General features: G+C 44.8%; 7 protein-coding genes across 9 annotated transcripts in view; 4 read left to right on the forward strand and 3 right to left on the reverse strand.

The window, feature by feature from the left end:
• GILT2 (Gamma-interferon-inducible lysosomal thiol reductase 2) overlaps positions 1–674 on the forward strand; it is a 1,171-nt gene extending 497 nt beyond the window's left edge. The window contains exons 3-4 of the mRNA XM_064694514.1: positions 1–209; positions 267–674. The exon at positions 1–209 is cut by the window's left edge and continues 85 nt beyond it. Coding sequence (XP_064550584.1) covers positions 1–209; positions 267–410 — 353 coding nt within the window. The 3' untranslated portion in view covers positions 411–674. The remainder of the gene's footprint in view (positions 210–266) is intronic.
• Positions 539–1,606, reverse strand: LOC135436793 (uncharacterized). The gene is made up of 2 exons (XM_064694513.1): positions 1,449–1,606; positions 539–1,365 (listed from the first exon to the last, which is right to left on the reverse strand). The coding sequence occupies exons 1-2, from the start codon at positions 1,550–1,552 to the stop codon at positions 672–674; spliced, it is 798 nt and encodes a 265-aa protein (XP_064550583.1). The 5' UTR covers positions 1,553–1,606; the 3' UTR covers positions 539–671.
• Positions 1,607–1,840: 234 nt separating this feature from the next.
• On the forward strand, positions 1,841–2,994 carry Pglym78 (phosphoglyceromutase 78). The gene is made up of 3 exons (XM_064693768.1): positions 1,841–2,039; positions 2,095–2,592; positions 2,653–2,994. Exons 1-3 carry the CDS (start codon positions 1,937–1,939, stop codon positions 2,817–2,819), a joined length of 768 nt encoding a protein of 255 aa, XP_064549838.1. The 5' UTR covers positions 1,841–1,936; the 3' UTR covers positions 2,820–2,994.
• Positions 2,995–3,001: 7 nt separating this feature from the next.
• eIF2D (eukaryotic translation initiation factor 2D) lies at positions 3,002–4,898 on the reverse strand. The gene is made up of 2 exons (XM_064693767.1): positions 4,438–4,898; positions 3,002–4,376 (listed from the first exon to the last, which is right to left on the reverse strand). The coding sequence occupies exons 1-2, from the start codon at positions 4,835–4,837 to the stop codon at positions 3,067–3,069; spliced, it is 1,710 nt and encodes a 569-aa protein (XP_064549837.1). The 5' UTR covers positions 4,838–4,898; the 3' UTR covers positions 3,002–3,066.
• A 988-nt stretch (positions 4,899–5,886) lies between these two features.
• On the reverse strand, positions 5,887–6,981 carry Slbp (Stem-loop binding protein). The gene is made up of 2 exons (XM_064694524.1): positions 6,754–6,981; positions 5,887–6,697 (listed from the first exon to the last, which is right to left on the reverse strand). Exons 1-2 carry the CDS (start codon positions 6,904–6,906, stop codon positions 6,095–6,097), a joined length of 756 nt encoding a protein of 251 aa, XP_064550594.1. The 5' UTR covers positions 6,907–6,981; the 3' UTR covers positions 5,887–6,094.
• Positions 6,982–7,114: 133 nt separating this feature from the next.
• On the forward strand, positions 7,115–10,949 carry Rpn2 (Regulatory particle non-ATPase 2). Of its 2 annotated transcripts, XM_064694522.1 has the most exons (4): positions 7,115–7,247; positions 7,335–8,338; positions 8,601–9,908; positions 9,977–10,949. In XM_064694522.1, exons 2-4 carry the CDS (start codon positions 7,375–7,377, stop codon positions 10,804–10,806), a joined length of 3,102 nt encoding a protein of 1,033 aa, XP_064550592.1. In that variant the 5' UTR covers positions 7,115–7,247; positions 7,335–7,374; the 3' UTR covers positions 10,807–10,949. The 2 variants fall into 2 exon arrangements, with proteins under 2 accessions (XP_064550592.1, XP_064550593.1); XM_064694523.1 differs by lacking the exon at positions 7,115–7,247 and having other exon boundaries at positions 7,284–8,338.
• Positions 10,950–11,828: 879 nt separating this feature from the next.
• rdog (red dog mine) lies at positions 11,829–19,569 on the forward strand. 2 transcript variants are annotated; one of them, XM_064694520.1, is made up of 8 exons: positions 11,829–11,886; positions 11,951–12,508; positions 14,387–14,617; positions 14,680–16,683; positions 16,756–17,164; positions 17,314–17,464; positions 17,525–18,473; positions 18,535–19,569. In XM_064694520.1, the coding sequence occupies exons 2-8, from the start codon at positions 12,429–12,431 to the stop codon at positions 18,857–18,859; spliced, it is 4,149 nt and encodes a 1,382-aa protein (XP_064550590.1). In that variant the 5' UTR covers positions 11,829–11,886; positions 11,951–12,428; the 3' UTR covers positions 18,860–19,569. The 2 variants fall into 2 exon arrangements, with proteins under 2 accessions (XP_064550590.1, XP_064550591.1); XM_064694521.1 differs by lacking the exon at positions 11,829–11,886 and having other exon boundaries at positions 11,945–12,508.
• Positions 19,570–19,587: the final 18 nt, after the last annotated feature.

Raw genomic sequence — 19,587 nt, forward strand, 5'->3', positions numbered from 1 at the left:
ACAACATAAGTATATCATTAAAGCTAATTGCCTGCATGATGCGCGGTCGCAAAAATAATCTGGATAGGTGCGCCAAGCGCTATAACATCGATGTGAGTGCTGTGAAGGCATGCAAGAATGCGCGCAGCGTCGATGAAATATTGAAAAAATATGGTGAAGCAACGGCCCGAGTGTCATTCCACGGTGTGCCAGCCATTGCAGTGGATAATGTAAGTACAAGCGCCTTAAGCCAAAGAGTTATTAGAATAACCTTTGTGTTTCCTCAGGCTTATGATGAAGCGGATCAGGAAGGTCTATCCGATAATTTTGACCAAACCTTCTGCGCCAAATACAAAGCCAAATTTAACAAGAATCTAGAAAACTGTGAGCCATCTGCAAGGAGTAACACGATTAGAACACAACACTTATAATGGATAGTACCCGAAAAATATTTATATTGAAAGTGCCACAGACTTTTCGTAAGTACTAAGTAAAAATAATAGGGATTTAGCTAAGGAAATCAGTTGCCAAATAACAATTTCAATACGATAGTTATACAAAATTACAAAGAAACTTTCAAAAGATCACAATTAAATTCGTTATATGAACATCTAACTAAATTTAAATACATGTAAAAGTTCGAATTACAGATGCAATAGATGGATGGCTTCATAAATATATGATTTAATCATTTAGTTTTTGTTTTCGAGCATTGCAATAATTTTGTCCAACTTTGCAGCCTGTTGCGCCTCGAATCCATCCAATCTTTTGGAAACTGTGCGCTCCAACTGGTCAAACTTGGCATCGATATGTTCCTTCAGACTGCTCGCACCCATATCTGTGCCAGCAGCCGCTGGCATCGAAGTCTCCGAGTGACTCACATAGTTCTTCATCATGTTCATAAACTTTTGCAGTTTTTGATCACTGTCCTCGGTTTGATTTGTTGGGCCGCAGCTGGTGCCGCCTTTTTGCAGCAGCTCCTGTATTTTTTGTATATCGAATGGCTTCTGCAGCTGTGTGGTAATGCCATTCGGATTTGGGGCTATGTGCAGCATAGCGCCATAAATGCAAATCTCTTTGGCCGAGGTAAGCAGCTTTAAATTGATATCAGCAATGCCAGAACGATCGATTTCCACATCGTAGCGATATGGGCGTATGGGTATATCGCCCTCATCTTCTTCGACGGCACTGCCATAGATCGTCTCCAGATACTCCTGGGTGGGGCCCACAAAGAGTTCCACTTTGGGTGCGCTGCACACAAGCGTTATGGCGGCAATTTTAAAATTGGGCGATATTTGAAATTGCAGCTCACAGGGTATTGTGGGACAGTCGGTATACGAGAACAAAACAGCACGCTCCTCACCGATAACGTCGTCCAAATCGGGCCTGTCAGGTCAATATGCACATAAATATATATGTTAACCTGTTTGGGTGTGTTTGCAATTGCAAATGGAAATCCTTTGTCTTACTTCTCAAAGACATCTTCGTCAGAGAGGCGTGTCGGCACCAGCTGGGACAGTTCTTTGCCAGCCGTCTGTGTCCAGCTACATCTAGCAATTACCTTTTCTGTCATAATGCTCAAGCTTATTAAAAATTAATAATAATAAAAAACTGTTGCTGCAGCTAAAAGCAACAATGCTTTGTTTATTGTCTTCTTCTTCCACACTAAATAGCTAAGGCTGCCCATTTGTTGCGTTAGCAGGGCCAAAAAAGCAGAGTTGCATTTCGCGTTACGATTTGGCGCCAAACGTAACAGCATTGCGCGTAACATAACAGACTTACGTAACAAAAACGCGAACTGCCCACACAGCGTTGCAATACGCGAATTGACAACTACGACCTTGATTGGCCCCCTTGTAGGTCATATTTAAGTGAATTTAAAGGAAAGCGACAGTGCTGTAAGCGCCATCGCCGCTATTATAACATAATTTTCCGCAAACTAGTCCAATTATCAAATATGGGTGGCAAATACAAGATTGTTATGGTGCGCCATGGCGAGTCCGAGTGGAATCAGAAAAATCAATTCTGCGGCTGGTTTGATGCCAATCTGAGCGAAAAGGGTAAATCCAAATGCACATAATCACATAAATCCAATCAATACTTTTGTGTGCGCAGGCAAGGAGGAGGCTCTAGCTGCTGGCAAGGCCGTTAAGAACGCTGGGCTAGAATTCGATGTGGCGCACACTTCGGTTCTGACGCGCGCTCAGGTCACACTGGCCAGCATACTGCAGGCGAGCGGCCACAAGGAGATTCCCATTTATAAGACCTGGCGCCTGAACGAGCGTCACTATGGCGGTCTGACTGGCCTGAATAAGGCCGAGACCGCTGCCAAGTACGGTGAGGCTCAGGTGCAAATCTGGCGACGCAGCTTCGACACACCACCGCCACCCATGGAGCCGGGACATCCCTACTATGACACCATTGTCAAGGATCCTCGCTATGCTGAAGGACCCAAGCCCGAGGAGTTCCCCATGTTCGAGTCGCTTAAGCTGACCATTGAACGCACACTGCCCTACTGGAACGATGTCATCATTCCACAGATGAAGGAGGGCAAACGCATCCTGATTGCGGCCCACGGCAACAGTCTGCGCGGCATTGTCAAGCATTTAGATAGTGAGCAGCAGCATGAAATATTATTCCACAAGGATTGAATCTACTTTAAAACCCTTACAGATCTGTCCGAGGATGCCATCATGGCGCTGAACTTGCCCACCGGCATACCATTTGTATACGAGCTGGATGAGAACTTCAAGCCCGTTGTATCCATGCAGTTCCTGGGTGACGAGGAGACCGTCAAGAAGGCCATCGAAGCCGTTGCTGCCCAAGGCAAGGCCAAGTAAATGAAGCTCTTAGCTTGAAACAATATAAAAGCACAATTGCTAGAGATTGTTAAGTCCAGATAGAAGCTGGAAATATCCTCCCGTTCATTGTTGTGGTTCTCGTAGCATTAATTGGTTCTCATACCCACTCCCCACTACAGTTAATAAATAATTTATTATAACACAAATACAATAAGCTCAGGTTTAGAGTGGAACTTTCATTTTATTGCCCCGTGGGCTGTATTGTATGCATTGCTTACTGATTTCATCACTTGCGCTTCTTCTTGCCATCTTTGGCCAATTCGAGGCCCAATATACACTTGGGCGGCACCTTGTAGGTTTCCGTGAGTAGCGTGTATATGAAACGAATTTGATTGCCCTGCACCTGGAGCTGCTCGTGCTTCTGATGCGGCAACTTGACAATACTTGTGCTGGCGGCGGCGCCCTGTTTGCACAGCTTAATCAGCTCTGCCATGATGATGCCATAGGCTTCGATGTTGCTGACCAGCGTCACCTTTTTGTTCCCGGAGCGTGTGGCCAGGGACATTTGTATTTGCGGCTTGCCGCTGGTATCCTTGCCGCTGCACATTTGGTAGGAATGCTCCATCTTACTGGTTATTATGGAGGTGATTTCGCTCAATGTACCCTGACGGTTGCCGCACAGCTCCAGCAGCACCGCATCCGGACGCACCAGCTTTGTCTGCGGATCAGCTAGGCCATGTTTGCTCACATACTCGCGCACAATCTTCTTGACCTGGCCAACGGGTATACCCTCGCCGCGTTTGTAGTTCATTTTAGTGAAGAATGCGGCGGTTACATCTGAAACAATGTACATCTCCTTTAGCTCCGAATGAAATAGGGGCGTCTCTGCCGCTGCACCGCTGCTGTCGCCAGTCTTGACATCCGTTATAAAATTGACCAGCTCTGGATGCTCCAAGTCCACGGAAATGATCTTGTCAACGCCTTTGGTCTCCTCACGTACAACTATAAAGCCCTGGTCGACCATCTCGGCAAGAAAGTTGGACAGCTTCTTGTAGCGCGTCTTTTTTAAATCAATTTGTTCAGCTGCTTCGGTCACCACGTAAAGCCGATAGAAATTGCTCGTGAGGAGCGGCAGCGGCAGCTTCTTGCCATTGTTTTTGAGCGCAGCTAGAAATGCATTTTTCAAAAGTGTTTCCGGCGTGGGTTCATCTGGGGACACCGCTGTAGTATCTGCAGCGGGCTCACTAATCTCTTCCAGCGACAATGCAGCAGCGCCCGAAGCCAGGTCGTCTGGGCCCGCAGCTTGTGGCAGCGGTTCACTCACAGCTGTCGGTTCGGATGGCGTAGATTTTGTGTTTTTTTGGCGGTGCTGATCTGATGATCCCAAGGCTGGAAAGTCCTCACCCGACAAAGGCTTCGTTTTGTTCAGCGGTATTTGCTGCAGCAGACTGGGCTCATGTGCCCACAGCTTATCCCCGAACATGTGCAGCATTTTAACAGCCACGCCATGACCGCCGCACATGTACAGCTCATCGCTGGAGCGTGCCAGCTGCCCCACGCCTATGGCCGAACTGTTGTTGGTCAAATTGACAGCCACTGCACGGATCGAGGGAATTTTTGTATTCGTATATAATATTAAATGGTGTCAAACACTTACTTAGCTGATCCTTTTTAAAGTGCCCGTACATGTTCAGACCGACGCCAAGCGGCACCACACCCGGCAGCATCAAATCCGCGCCATTGGATAGCTTGGGCAGCACACCCTCGTGTGTGGTTAAATATGGCAGTATGTCGGGCGTTGACCATAATGTGTAGAGCGTTGGCACCAGCTGGCCGCCATCCAGCTCAAAGAACATCGGCTGCTTGTCCACACAGTAGACCATGCTTTGCTGCCCGCCATGTGTCAGGATTTTCAGCTGCGTCACATTCGCCTTTGCCGGCATCAGATTCTCCGCCGGCACATGCGGAAATGCCAACTCGAGTCGGGCGCGCAGCTTCTTAGCTTCGGAGCCCTTGAGCGCTGCGCTACTCTTTAATCTGTAGGCTTTCAAAAACATGTGCGGGCTGCGTGTAAATTGCGTACGTAAACGAAATAATCAAAATAAATATAAGCTAACAAACGTTCACAATAGACGCACGCCGTTGCACAGTGACAAAACAGCTGATTGGTCGCGCTCATGCCCGTTTGCCAATTTCATTAAATTATACATATTTATAACGATTTTTTAAATAATTAAAAGTTTAAATCCTAAGCTTTTGAAATACGTTTCATATATGTTTTATATTATATATTAGTTAGATAAGAAATAATTCAAATTACATTATATATATTTATTATAAATCACAATAGACTTGTTGCCCAGTGAGAAATCAGCTGATGGTTTGTGGCGTTGCCAGCTGCTGCTTTAAAAAAGTAGCTGAATCCAATGTTAAAGTAACAAGAAAACTTAGCTAGAAAATGGCTCAATTGGCAGCACTGTTTGCATGCCTGTTTGCCAATTCTTCCCAAAATGTATACATAATAAATATATAAACTTGTTGCTTAGGCAGAAAGCATTATCAGAAGATTTTGATTGTTTTATGTAATTTAAGAGAGTAGCCCAATAAAAAAAATGTAAAACAGTTCACAATAGACATGTACCGTTGCTTATTAAAAAATTAACGGATGATTTGCATGACTGTTTTCCAGATCAATGAAAACTTAACATAAAGTGACAGCTGCTATTGACGAACATTTTTAACTGGCTCGATCCATTCCTTTACAAACGCTTTATTGACTTAACGTTATTTAAATTACAAAACCTATGCTTAGACGGAACGAAAGTAATTATATAAAAATTGGTTGCCTACTGAAATGGCAGATCTTAAAAAAATTTGTAATAATGAATGTTCGACATCTGTAGCCGCACATCAGGGTCCGCTACAGGCAGCTTTCACTATACATACATATGTACAGAAAATGTATATCACTGCATAAGCTGATAAAACATCTGTCTATTCCTGGCCCGCCTCGCATGCATACACATGCATATGTGCATTATATGTATGTATATACACAACTCTGAAATTCCCTCGCTGCAGTTTCCAGGTAAAACAGTCTCATAGATTCAAGATCAAAACGACGCCATTTTATTAAACATTTCATTTTATGTTAACATAACATAACATAACATACTTTGCCTGCGAGCAATATTTTAAGGCTAATTTAATGGGAATATATATATGTATGTTGTTTACTTCAACTTTGCCCGAGTTTGTACCATCGTTTCAATTATTGTCCCCCAAGAAACGCACCCCGTGTAAATGTAACACCTCTAATCCGAGTCAGAGTCCGAATCAGCTTCGCACGTACGCGAATTCTTTGCTGTGGGCGGATCGTAGATGTGCAGCTGCTTGCGCCAGATTTTTACTAGCCCATCAAAGGCTCGACGGCTGTACTTGCCATATTTGTTGGGGGTTCTGGGATGCTCGCGGGTACGTTCATTTCTGGGCACATTCTCAATATATCTTTCATAGGCAGCCGTGTTTTTGCCATAGTCTATCTGCTTCTGGCGGCGCGTTAGTATTTCTGGGTCTGCTTCGGTATACGAGGAGGATGATGAAGTGGACGAGGTATAACTATTGTGTCGCACACGCTTTTCCTCCTTGTGACCTTTGAAGAGATGCGCCTTTGGACGTGGATTGACATCAGTATGAGCGGATGATGTGCTGCTATTTGGACTGTTGGACCGACTATTTTCCGTGCTTTGTGTGGGCGGCGTTTGGGAATGACGCCGCTTGAAGGGCGTCTTTAGTTTCTCCTCCTTCACCAGACGCTCGAACTTTTCCTCATTGCTGCCATCTAGAAATTCGAAGGCCATTTCGCGCTTTGCTTGTGCAGCTGCGCTGCCGGCGCTGCTGTTGAACGACGACGAAGCCTGGAATTGACAACTAGTTAGCTGGGTCTGCATATGGGTTGAAGCTCATCAATTACCTCGTCGCTATGTCCAAGCTCTGCACGAACCTCCTGTGCCCAACTGTTCAGCGGTTTTGCGTCCATTGAAATGGACGAGCCGGAGGAATTTAGGCTGCCTGCGCCTTTAATCGGTGTTGCATCCACAGACATGAGTTGATCCTCACACATCATGTTGCAATTTTTATTGTTTATTTATGTAAAGTAATCGAGGGCGTTACTACGTGCGTTCGGCAAACAAAACTTTGTGTTGTGTTCGCTTGCTCCAGTTGTTCGCGCGTTTTTGTTGCTGCGATGCTAAGTTGCGGGGAATTATGTATGTCGATAGTTATCGATAACAATTGCAAAAGAGTTGCCACTTCGTGATAACTATTTTCATGAGCAACACTGCGTAATGTACGATTTCCAACACTCATGTACACAGCCAGCATTGTGCAGCACTACAACGATTGGTGATTTAGCGTTTTTTCGGCATAAAAGAAAAGTCTGTGTAATATTAAAAACTGCAATCGTTGGTTAGTACTGCAAAAAATTACTTGTCTTTATTATAATCAGACAGTTTTTGGATTCAAATTAATCATATGTTACGTACACTTTCGTAGAACATATTTATTATTGGGGAAAAAATCGACGCAGCAAAAAATGAGCCTCACATCCGCCGCGGGGATAATATCCCTACTCGATGAACCGATGCCAGATCTCAAGGTTTTCGCTTTAAAGAAGCTGGACAACATTGTGGATGAGTTCTGGCCGGAGATTTCCGAGTCAATTGAGAAAATTGAAATGCTGCACGAGGACCGAGCATTCCCAGAGAACAAACTTGCTGGCATGGTCGCGTCCAAGGTATTCTATCATCTGGGCTCCTTTGAGGATGCACTCACATATGCGCTGGGCGCTGGCGATCTGTTCGATGTGAATGCGCGCAACGAGTACACTGAGACGATCATTGCCAAATGCATTGATTTCTATATTGCGCAACGCGTTGAGTTCATTGAGAATCCCAAGGAGGCGAAGCCTGTGGATGAGCGTCTGGAGGCCATTGTGAATCGCATGATTCAACGCTGCCTGGACGACAATCAGTACCGTCAGGCACTTGGCATTGCACTGGAAACGCGTCGCATGGACATCTTTGAGGTGTCCATCATGAAGTCGGACGATGTCCGTGGCATGCTGGCCTATGCCTACAATGTCACCATGTCGCTGCTCCAGAATCGCGGCTTCCGCAATCAGGTGCTGCGCTGCCTGGTTGGACTCTATCGAGAACTGGGTGTGCCCGACTATGTGAACATGTGCCAGTGTCTGATCTTTCTGGAGGATCCCCTGGCCGTAGCCGAAATGCTGGATAAGTTGACCGGTTCTGCCGTGGAGGCCAACAATCTGATGGCCTATCAAATTGCGTTCGATCTGTATGAGTCTGCGACACAAGAGTTCCTGGGCAACGTGCTCCAGGCACTCAAGGATACTGCGCCCATACCGACAGCACTACCCAGCACATTCAAGCCCCAGGGCACCACAGCAAACGGTAGCGATGCCGCTGCCAAATCTGATGATGAGAAGGCCAAGCTCATTAGTGATGAGAGCATGGAAAGCATCGAGGATAAAGATGGTGAGTGTCCTAGCAAAGATTTCCAACACGCCTCGATTAACACGCGAAACTTTTTGAATTGAATATTGAATATTATTAATATTATATATTTTACAGTTATAGTATTAAAATTGTATATATCTTGACCAAGCTCAGCAGATCCGAGCTTGACTGTCTTTACCTTTTAGGAAAATATCTTAATTACGAGTCTCAGCATGATATAAAAAAGAAGAGACTATAGTTGACCGCTTTTCATGATTTTCCTCTAACTTTTGCTTTACAGGCGATGTCAAGATTGAGCGCACCATCGACTCGCTGAACGACATGGAAAAGCTGCATCAGAAGAATATTGAGAAGCTAATTTCCATACTCTCCGGCGAAGTGTCCATAGATCTGCAGCTGCAGTTTCTCATACGCAGCAATCACGCCGATCTGCAGATTCTGCGCGGCACCAAGGAGGCGGTGCGTGTGTCCATTTGCCACACGGCGACTGTCATCGCCAATGCGTTCATGCACAGCGGCACCACCTCGGATCAGTTCCTGCGCGACAATTTGGATTGGTTGGCACGTGCCACAAATTGGGCCAAACTAACAGCTACCGCCTCGTTGGGTGTGATACATCGCGGACACGAGAAGGATTCGCTGGCGCTCATGCAAAGCTATTTGCCCAAGGAGGCTGGCCCCAGCTCGGGCTACTCAGAGGGTGGCGCATTGTACGCCCTGGGTCTGATACATGCCAATCATGGCGCCAATATAATTGATTACCTGCTGCAACAGCTGAAAGACTCGCAAAACGAGAATGTGCGCCATGGTGGCTGCCTGGGCCTGGGCCTGGCCGGCATGGGCACCCATCGCCAGGACCTGTACGAACAGCTGAAGTTTAACTTGTACCAGGACGATGCTGTTACTGGCGAGGCAGCTGGCATTGCCATGGGCATGGTAATGCTGGGCTCCAAGAATGCGCAGGCCATCGAGGATATGGTATCGTATGCACAGGAGACGCAGCACGAAAAGATTCTGCGTGGCTTAGCTGTTGGCATATCATTGACCATGTTTGCGCGCCTGGAAGAGGCCGATCCGCTTGTCACCAGCCTCTCTACCGACAAGGATCCCGTATTGCGTCGCTCGGGCATGTACACATTGGCGATGGCCTACAATGGCACCGGCAGCAACAAGGCCATACGCAAGCTGCTCCATGTGGCCGTTTCCGATGTAAACGACGATGTGCGTCGCGCTGCTGTCACGGCGATTGGTTTCATTCTGTTCCGCACGCCGGAGCAGTGCCCATCGGTAGTTAGTCTGCTGGCCGAGTCATATAATCCGCATGTGCGTTATGGTGCCGCCATGGCGCTGGGCATTGCCTGCGCCGGCACTGGTCTGCGCGAGGCAATTGCCTTGCTGGAGCCCATGGTCAAGTTTGATCCTGTGAACTTTGTGCGTCAGGGTGCGCTTATTGCGTCCGCTATGATTCTCATCCAGCACACAGACTTGAGCTGCCCTAAGAGCACCTTCTTCCGCCAGCTGTACGCCGAAGTCATCAGCAACAAGCACGAGGATGTTATGGCCAAATATGGCGCCATTTTGGCACAAGGTGGGTGAATACACTTGATTCAATGCAAGCGTCTTATTTAATATTTCCTCTTGATTTCTTGCTTGCAGGCATCATTGATGCTGGCGGCCGCAATGCCACACTCTCGCTGCAATCACGCACTGGACACACCAATCTGCAGGCTGTCGTCGGCATGTTGGCCTTCACCCAGTACTGGTACTGGTTCCCGTTGGCGCACACACTCTCGCTGGCATTTACGCCCACCTGTGTTATTGGTCTGAATTCGGATCTGAAGATGCCGAAGATGGAGTATAGATCGGCGGCCAAGCCATCGCTATATGCCTACCCGGCGCCACTGGAGGAGAAGAAGAGTGAAGAGCGCGAGAAGGTGGCCACGGCTGTTCTCTCGATTGCGGCACGGCAGAAGCGTCGCGAGAATGCCGACAAGAAGGAGGATGAGAAGATGGATGTCGATGAGGACAGCAAGGAAAGCGCCGCTGCAGGCAGCAAAAAGGATGAGGAGAAGTCCGAAGCATCTGTTAAGGCTGACGACAAGCCAGCGGAGGAGTCCAAGCCCAAGAAGAAGGATGACAAGGAAAAGAAAAAGGAAGAAGATAAGGATAAGGAGGCCAGCACCAGCGTGGCTGGAGAAAAGGACAAAGAAAAGGACAAGAAAGAAAAGAAGGAGCCCGAACCCGCATTCGAAGTGCTGCAGAATCCGGCACGTGCCCTGCGCCAACAGCTCAAGGTGCTCAGCGTTGTCGATGGCCAGTTCTACGAGCCCATGAAAGATGTCACAATTGGCGGCATCATTGTATTCCAGCACACGGGCAAAGCCGAAGATCAGGAACTGGTCGAACCGGTCGCTGCATTTGGTCCAATGAACGATGATGAGAAGGAGCCCGAGCCACCAGAGCCATTCGAATATATTGAGGATTAAATGGGCATGTTGTTTGTCATTATCTAAGTAAACATGTTTTGGTTTTTCAATATAGCATTCAAATGTATTTTTCACCAAATTTACTAAACAAAAAAAATACACAGAACTAACGCTAATCCATAATTACCCATAATAAATGTTCATCGCTTATGATGTAAAAGAATTTTGTATTTTCGTCGACCTAATCTCAATGACTCAGTTAATTGTCAACGAGAAAGTGTTCTCATTTGGTGAAATGATAGTATATAAAAGTACTTTCGAGCATCCCCGTTGCCGGCTTCTTGTTTTGCCGCGTTTGTGTACCAAAGCAAACAAGCCTATAAATTTTTTTTATTTTTGTCAATTTCACAATGCTTGGAAATCGCTCGCGCTCAAATTTTTAAATTGCCGTTGACAAACAAATTCGCTGTCTCGCTCTGGCTACTGCTCTGAAACCGTTGGATGCGGTCTCTCACACACGCACACACTCCGACGCTGTCGGAGAGAGAAAACTCGATTGAAACAAGTCAAAAAATGCACCATTTGCATCAAGCCGATGCATTCTTACACTGACAGCCGTGACGTAGGTAGTATGAGGATGAGGTAGGATTTTATTTTAATAATATTGTTCACTACACAAAGGTATAATTTACTTTCTTAATTCATTATTAATTAACTACTAATATCATCAAATTATTTTATACAAAAAATAGGCAGTGTACGATTCATGGAAAATTGTATATAATAGTATATTATGCCATTGTTTTTCGTATTGAGTTTTAAATGTCAATTTAAATGAATTCAATTAGTAAAACAGTCCTTAAATTTAATTGTGCCGAACCACAGCACAGTTTTTTAATTTAAAACACATTTGCACCACATACACCAACAGCAGTGACCAACGAAGTGACATAGTGTAGTAACTGAGCGTCGAAAACAGAGTAGCAACCAGGCAGCTGGTGCACACACACGCATTAGTGCTCTTTTTCTCTCTCTCTCTCTCTTTTTGGCTGAGGTTTATTCAAAAGTTTTCTTTTTCTATCGCTCTCGTCAATTCGACCCATTGCCATTTCAGAAGTCGAGCCGGAAAGACGTGCATCGGTTCGTTAATATTACACATTGTTTTTTTTCACGTAATAATTGTGTAAATTATAATTAATTACAGAAGGCAACGACTAAATTTAAAGTGTTTATTATTTGTGTGTGTGTGAGTTTCCCCTGTCCGATTACCATACGAAACAAAGAGCGATTTCTCGGCAACTTGTAGTTGCATTTGCTTTTGCTTTGTTTGTTGCCAGGTCAAACACAGCAACAAACGGTTAATTCTGAATGAGAAGTGGACTCAAAAAAATTTGTCACTGACCTCGACCCTAGACAATTTACAGCAGCAGTGTTGTTGCCGGCAGTATATATATATATATGTATATACATATAAATGTATATGCATTATATTAGTATATGTACGTATCATCAACATTGCTGTGGGCAGAGTGAGTGTGCATAAAATATTAATAAAGCAGTCAATTACAAAGAGGAAGCAGCAAAAGCCAGCTCGATTTGCGTTTTACTTGTAATTTGGTGGCGTAACGGTAAACGCGCAAGTGATAGATTGTGCCTAAAATAAACAGAACGAATCGCATATTATGAACCGTACCAGAAGAAAGATTGTACGTCCAAAAAATCCATACACAAATGCAAATATATTATCACAATGGAGCTTCTGGTAAGTTACAAGTTCTGGTTCTTCCCCTCTAACGTTCCCATACATACGCAGACATAACACACACACATGTTAGTTATAAGCGCAACATTAACGGTAAAACATATTTTTACATTGTGCATAGCCTGATTGTCATACTCAGCTCGATAGCACGTGTCAAGCTGTATTTAATGTCCATCCACATGTATTTATATATGTTGTTATTACTAATATTTAGTGTTGCCAGTTTAGCTTTTTTCTGGTCAAATATAGCGAAAAATTTAAAAACCAGCTGTCAGTTGTATTCTTTGCTACAAAAATATTAATAATTATTTCACACCAGCGATGTCTATAGTTAAATAAATTTAGAGAGTCCCCAAGTATATATTCAAATTATATATGTATAAACAAAATATACAAAGCACAGAAATTTGCTTTTCCCGATTCACGTTTGAAAAGCTGGCAACACTGCTCTAATATGTGTGCTCACACACACAGATGCGTGTGTGCGTGCATACCGTATATAGGCGTTAGGTGTAAGTATTAGTTGTTGTTTTTGTAGAGGTTATTCACCGTCTTCTCACTTTTTACCTGGCAAATTTCACAGAAATTGTGTTTTGTGCTTCATAAATCATACACATTAGATGTTTATTGTGGCTGTGAAGGCTATATTCTTATCAGTATATAAACACTTACAAATGTACAGAATAAATTCGCGCATATGTATGAAAAATTTACAGAGCACAGACGCGCATATGTTCACTTTGATTAGAATTACTTTGGGAGATTTTTAGTAAAAAGGCAATAAATAAATATGGTTTACAAATCGAATAATATTTTGTATATGTATATATATATAATTTTTTATCAACTACTCTGTTGTCAGTTTTATTTCATTTTTTGTAAGAATTAAAATAAAAAAATCGAATTATATAGTACATTTTTATTATTTTATTGCTTCGATTTGTAAATGCACGTGTTTATAACAAGGGACTAGTTTAACACAATATTTTAACCTTAAATTAAACTGTAAGCATATAAGATAAGTATTAGAAATTTGCCACCTATACTTTATACTTTTCTAAATGTGCAATGCATTTAATATATTGTTTGTTTTTATGCAAATTAGACACTTTTTTTTTTTTAATATCAAACGCTATTTTGGGGTGTATCTAAGACGGTTTATGCATATGAAAATACTTATGATAACAAGTGTTCGAAAATTACGCATATTTTATGATCACAAAAATGTTTAACATTGCGCATATCATTGATATGTTAACAGAACTGTTAACTGTTAACATCTGTGCATGCCAGAAAGGATATTTAACCGCCAGTGCCCGAAAATATCTTCATCTTGTTGACTTGGTTGTCAGCAAATTTGATATACCCCGAGTATTGTATGTATCAAATCTTAAATTCACGCTTTAATAATGGTAAACTACTTATAATCCAAGCTATTTAACGCCTTTGCAAGTTGCTGTTTATCGTTAAAGGCGTTAAAAACACCTCATAAAACCGTAAAATGTTTATTTGCATGATATGATTAGGTATAGTTTTTGAGAATGTGTAGCAATGTAATAACGAGCTTGTTATCTAACTTATCAGCCGTAGGGCATTTTGTTTTAGTTTTAGTAGCTAAGCAACATATAAAGCTCCGAAGCTTAGTTAATTACAAATGAACTTGCTGTTAGACCTTGAAAATCAGAACTACAATCATTAATGAAGCCTCAGAAAAACTGTACACAAATGTAATTAGTTGTAGCGAGTATATTTTGTCTTATCAAAGTACAGTGGTCGCTCGACAAATGGAATTTTCTAAAAGCAAAAATGTATACAGAGATAAGAATCGACTTATGTATTATGCAGAATGAATTTAATTTTAATTTTAATTAATTTCAGGTGGATGCGAGATCTGTTCAAGCGCGGTCTACAGGGCCCACTCACAGATGAGGAGCTGTACCAGCATCGAAAAACGCTGGACAGCGAGCGCGTGACTAGCAAGTTCAGCGAATTGTGGGAGGATGAGAAGAAACGCAGCAGTCCCAGTATCGTACGGATGATATTTCGTGCATATGGCAGCGTATTTATGCCACTGGGCATAGCCTTCTCCATGGTCGAGTCCTGTTGCAAGTATGCACAGCAATTAATATTTGATATAGACAATAGAAATAATACTTGACTTTCGATTGCAGATCCCTAATGCCCTTGTTTCTGGGTTGTCTGGTTGGTTATTTTGCAGCGGATCAGACAACGATAAGCGAGTCGGAGGCGTACTGCTATGCGCTCGGCATTGTGGTGTGCATGCTGGTGCCTGTTGTGACATTTCATCCCTACCTCTTTTACATATTTCAAGTGGGCACCAAACTGCGCCTAGCACTCTCAGGGCTCATCTACCGCAAGTGCCTGCAGGTCTCCAAGAGCAGCAGCAATGATGGTCTACGTGCACGCGCCATCAATATACTGTCCAATGATTTGGGACGCTTCGATGTGGCGCTCTGTTTTCTGCATGACACTTGGAAGGGACCAATGGAATCGCTACTCATCGGTTATCTCATGTATCGCGAGATTGGCATGTCCGCTGTCATAGGCGTCTCCTTTATGCTCAGCTTTATACCGCTCCAGGCGTGGGCAGCCAAAAAGGCGGCCTATTATCGCCAGAAGACGGCGGAGCGCACCGATATGCGTGTAAAGCTAATGAACGAGATTATTCAGGGCATACAGGTGATCAAAATGTATGCCTGGGAGAAGTCCTTTGCGCGCGTCGTTGCCGAGGTTCGACTCAAGGAAGTGAAGGCCATACGCGGCACTGCCTACATTCATGCAGCGCTCAGCTGCACTTCGATGATCTCTCCACTGTCGGTGTTCCTAGCTCTGTGCTCATATGTATATCTGGGTGATGCGCTGACCGCCAAGAAGGTCTACATGGTCTCCTCCTACTTCAACATGCTGAACGACTCCATGGTGCACTTTTGGCCTCTATCTTTAACATTCATAGCAGAGGCTTTGGTCTCGGCGCGACGATGCAAGGAATTTCTGCTGGATGGCGACAAGGCCGAGGTGCCCATCAATTTGGAGGCTGATGCCAAGCAGTCTAAGAACAAGCGCAAGCTAACGGAAGAGGACAAATTGAAGAATTTAGAGCTTAACGGCTCGCTGCTGGTCAATGGTCAGCCGCAGATGACGCAATCGCAGCCGCCCAACCGGGTGCGCGACTATAGTCCCGAGGCGCCCCAGAAGTGTGTGATCCTAAAGAACGTTACCGCCTCGTGGGACGCAAGTGATGGCCACTCCAATTGCGCCATTGATAACTTTAGCACCGATATTCAGGATCAGACGTTGACAGCTGTCGTGGGTCCCGTTGGTGCGGGAAAGTCCAGCTTTCTGAATGTGCTGCTCGGCGAGGTGGGCATTGATCAGGGCGAGGCCTTAGTTCATGGCAAAATATCGTATGCGGCACAGGAGCCTTGGGTCTTCGAGGGCACCATACGCGACAATATTGTCTTTGTGGAGGACTACAATGAGCGGCGATACAAGAAGGTGATCAAGGTGTGCGCATTGGAGCGCGATATGGAGCTGCTGCCCAGGGGCGATTTAACTGTGGTCGGTGAGCGTGGCGTCAGCCTCAGCGGCGGTCAAAAGGCGCGCGTGAATCTAGCACGTGCTGTTTACCGCAAGGCAGATATCTATCTGCTGGACGATCCGCTATCCGCCGTCGACACCCATGTGGGCAAGCACATCTTTGAGAAATGCATACGCGATTTTCTAGCCAATAAGATACGCATATTGGTCACACATCAGCTGCAGTATTTGTTCGATGTGGAGCACCTGCTGCTGATGTCCAGCGGCAAGGTTGTGGCCCAGGGCAGCTATCAGGAGCTGCAGCGCTCGCGACAGTTTCAGTTTTTGGAGCAGACGCACGACGAGAGCGGCATCGATACGCACAGCGTTAGCAGTCACATTTCGCGCAGCGATTCCGAGAAGAGCATGGAACATCATCAGCACAATCCGCTGCTGCGGCCCGACGAGACTGTCGAGGAGCTTAACCAGGAGCAGCAGAGTGTGGGCGCGGTCAAGTTCAGTGTATACGCCTCGTACTTCAAGGCGCTGGAGAGCACATTTCTGCTGGCTTTGATTGTGGTGCTCTTCATTTGCGCCAGGGTGATGCTCACGGGTGTAGACTATTTCCTCTCACGCTGGTAGGTGTAAAGATGTTTGTTACCTTGAAAACTCAATCAAAAACTAATTGTTCATTCATTTATATTCTGTAGGGTCATTTGGGAGGAGAAGATTGCGCTAAATGGCAGCACAATTGCTCTGCCTGCGGCTGTTAATGCCACGTTGGATTTGTCCACCGAGGCGCCAGTTAATGATACAGTGAACACGGCTGCACCGACAAGTTATGAGAGCGCTGAGGATGACGTTCGCCAGCAGCTGGTCTTGTTCTATGCTGTTATTCTGGCCGCAACGCTTATTGTTTACCTTATGCGCACCTTTGGCTACTTTAGGATGTGTCTGCGCATCTCCTTGCGCCTGCACGATCGCCTCTTTCGCGGCATCACGCGCGCCAGCATGTATTTCTTCAATACAAACTCTTCGGGTCGCATCTTGAATCGATTCTCCAAGGATATACGCACAGTGGACACAGATCTGCCGCACACGCTGCTGGATTGTCTGGCTGTAAGCATTATAGAGATATATAGAAGGCCCGATAAATTGATTGACTAACTAGAATTATCAGCCTTTGCCCGATCAAAGTATTTCTTAGAAAGTTAAACACATGTTTCTCCTAATGTATATTTATATTAATGTGATCTTTGCACTTGCAGTTTGCCATCGATGTCTCCGGTGTTCTGGTTATTGTGGCCATTGCCAATTATTGGCTGCTGGTGCCCGCCGCCGTGATTGTCGTCGTCTTAGCCTGCATACGTTATCTCTATGTGAACACCAGTCGCAGCGTGAAAAGACTGGAGGGCATATGTAAGTATATAAATTTTGTATTTTATTGGCTCCTTGATTGAATCATTTTTAACCTTGCAGCTCGCAGTCCTGTCTACTCGCTGACAAATCAAACGTTCCAGGGCCTGACCACGATACGTGCTCTGCAGGCACAGAGCGCCTTGGAGAGCGAGTTTCACGAGTATCAGAATGCAAATACCTCGGCCTGGTTTCTGTTTCTCTCATGTACACGCGCGTTTGCCGTATGGTCGGATCTGTTGTGCATTGGCTATATGACGGCGGTCACATTCAGTTTCCTGCTGCTGCGCAACGAGTTCAACAGCGGTGATGTTGGCCTGGCCATATTGCACAGCACCACCATGACGGGCATGTGCCAATGGGGCATGCGCCAGACAGCCGAGCTGGAGAATGAGATGACAAGTGTAGAGCGTGTCCTCGAGTATACGGAGCAGCCGTCAGAGCCGCCGCTGGAGACGCCCGAGAAATTTAAACCAAAAACCGAGTGGCCCAGCAAAGGACGCATCGAATTTATCAATTTCAAATTGCGCTACTCACCCAAAGAGGCGCCGGTGCTGCGGGACTTGAACTTTACCATTGAGTCGCGCGAGAAAATTGGCATTGTGGGTCGCACCGGAGCTGGCAAATCCTCAATTATACAGTCCATATTCCGTTTGGCCTGCAACGAGGGCATGATACGCATCGATGATGTGGACATTGAGCATATGGGCTTGCACGATTTGCGCAGTCGCATCTCGATTATACCGCAGGATCCGGTGCTGTTCTCGGGTACACTGCGCTATAATCTAGATCCGATGGATGAACGTACGGACGATGAGATGTGGAAGGCGCTGGGCGATGTCGAGCTGCGTTCCTATGTATCCACGCTCATTGGTGGACTCAATTGTCGCATGTACGATGGCGGCTCCAATTTCAGCGTGGGCCAGCGCCAGCTTGTGTGCCTTGCACGCGCGATACTGCGCAACAATCGCGTGCTGATCCTGGACGAGGCTACGGCGAATGTGGATCCAGAGTAAGCATCGATATTTGACATTATTCGAGCTCTTTCCTTCAATTCTGCTCTCTTCTCACAGAACCGACAAGCTGATTCAGCAAACGATACGCTCCAAGTTTGCAAACTGCACGGTGCTCACAATTGCCCATCGACTGCACACAGTTATGGATTCAGATCGTGTGCTGGTCATGGATGCGGGCGAAGTGCGCGAACTCGGACATGCCTATGAGCTGCTGCAGCGCTCCGGTGGCTATTTGCGGCATTTGGTGGACAACACGGGCTCAGCGACGGCAAATTCGCTGCAGCAAGCGGCCGAGGAGAGCTACAGCAAGCGGCTGTTAGATGGACGTGTGCCTGCCGAGGACCTTAATCTCACCGTGGCGCTGAACGAGCAGAAGGAGTAGCACAATAACAACTTACACACAAACAAACTTACTTAAGATGTATAGCATTGGGAACTGAAAGTATTATGAGCGTACATCGCGTTATGTTGTACTTAACTTTAATTTCTGTTTTGTACTTGTAATTGTCTAAGCCCTAATTCCGTATATAAGTATGTACATATATCTATGTATGTAAGCGTGATTCAATTGTTAACTTGTTACTTAAACTACAAATGGCGAATTTAAGAATGCAACTCTTCCGTTAGGATATCTATATACTACTTAATATGCCTCCGCTATGTCTTCATATAATTGTAGAACTCGAAAGCAATTTGCACAAATCCAAATGCAACTTTAATCAAATTATGTCAGTGCTATTTTTTTGTATACATCTACTATATACAATATGTAGTATTTATTTACTATATAGCGTAGCGTTACGAAATTGTACTTATGTATGTAGCTATTTACGTACAAAATCTCAATAAAAGTGCCTGAGAATTATTACACCAAATAATAAATTAATTTTGTACGCCTCAAGTGCTATTACCTGTTATTTATAAATAGTCATAAAATGTACAATACATATCGTACATCTAAAACAGATAAAAATTTGATGAAAAACACTTTTTGTTAAGTGGGACGAGCTTTAATCAAAATTGTCAATAGCTAAAAACTGTAATAAAACATAGTTCGAATAACTGATTAAAATAAACAACAACAAATTACTAGTTAGTCTGCACTAGTCG

This window comes from Drosophila montana, unplaced genomic scaffold, assembly GCF_035044405.1.
Source record: "Drosophila montana isolate Dmon_TW-CO22-7 unplaced genomic scaffold, ASM3504440v1 contig_3733_1, whole genome shotgun sequence".
Taxonomy (NCBI): Eukaryota; Metazoa; Arthropoda; class Insecta; order Diptera; family Drosophilidae; genus Drosophila; species Drosophila montana.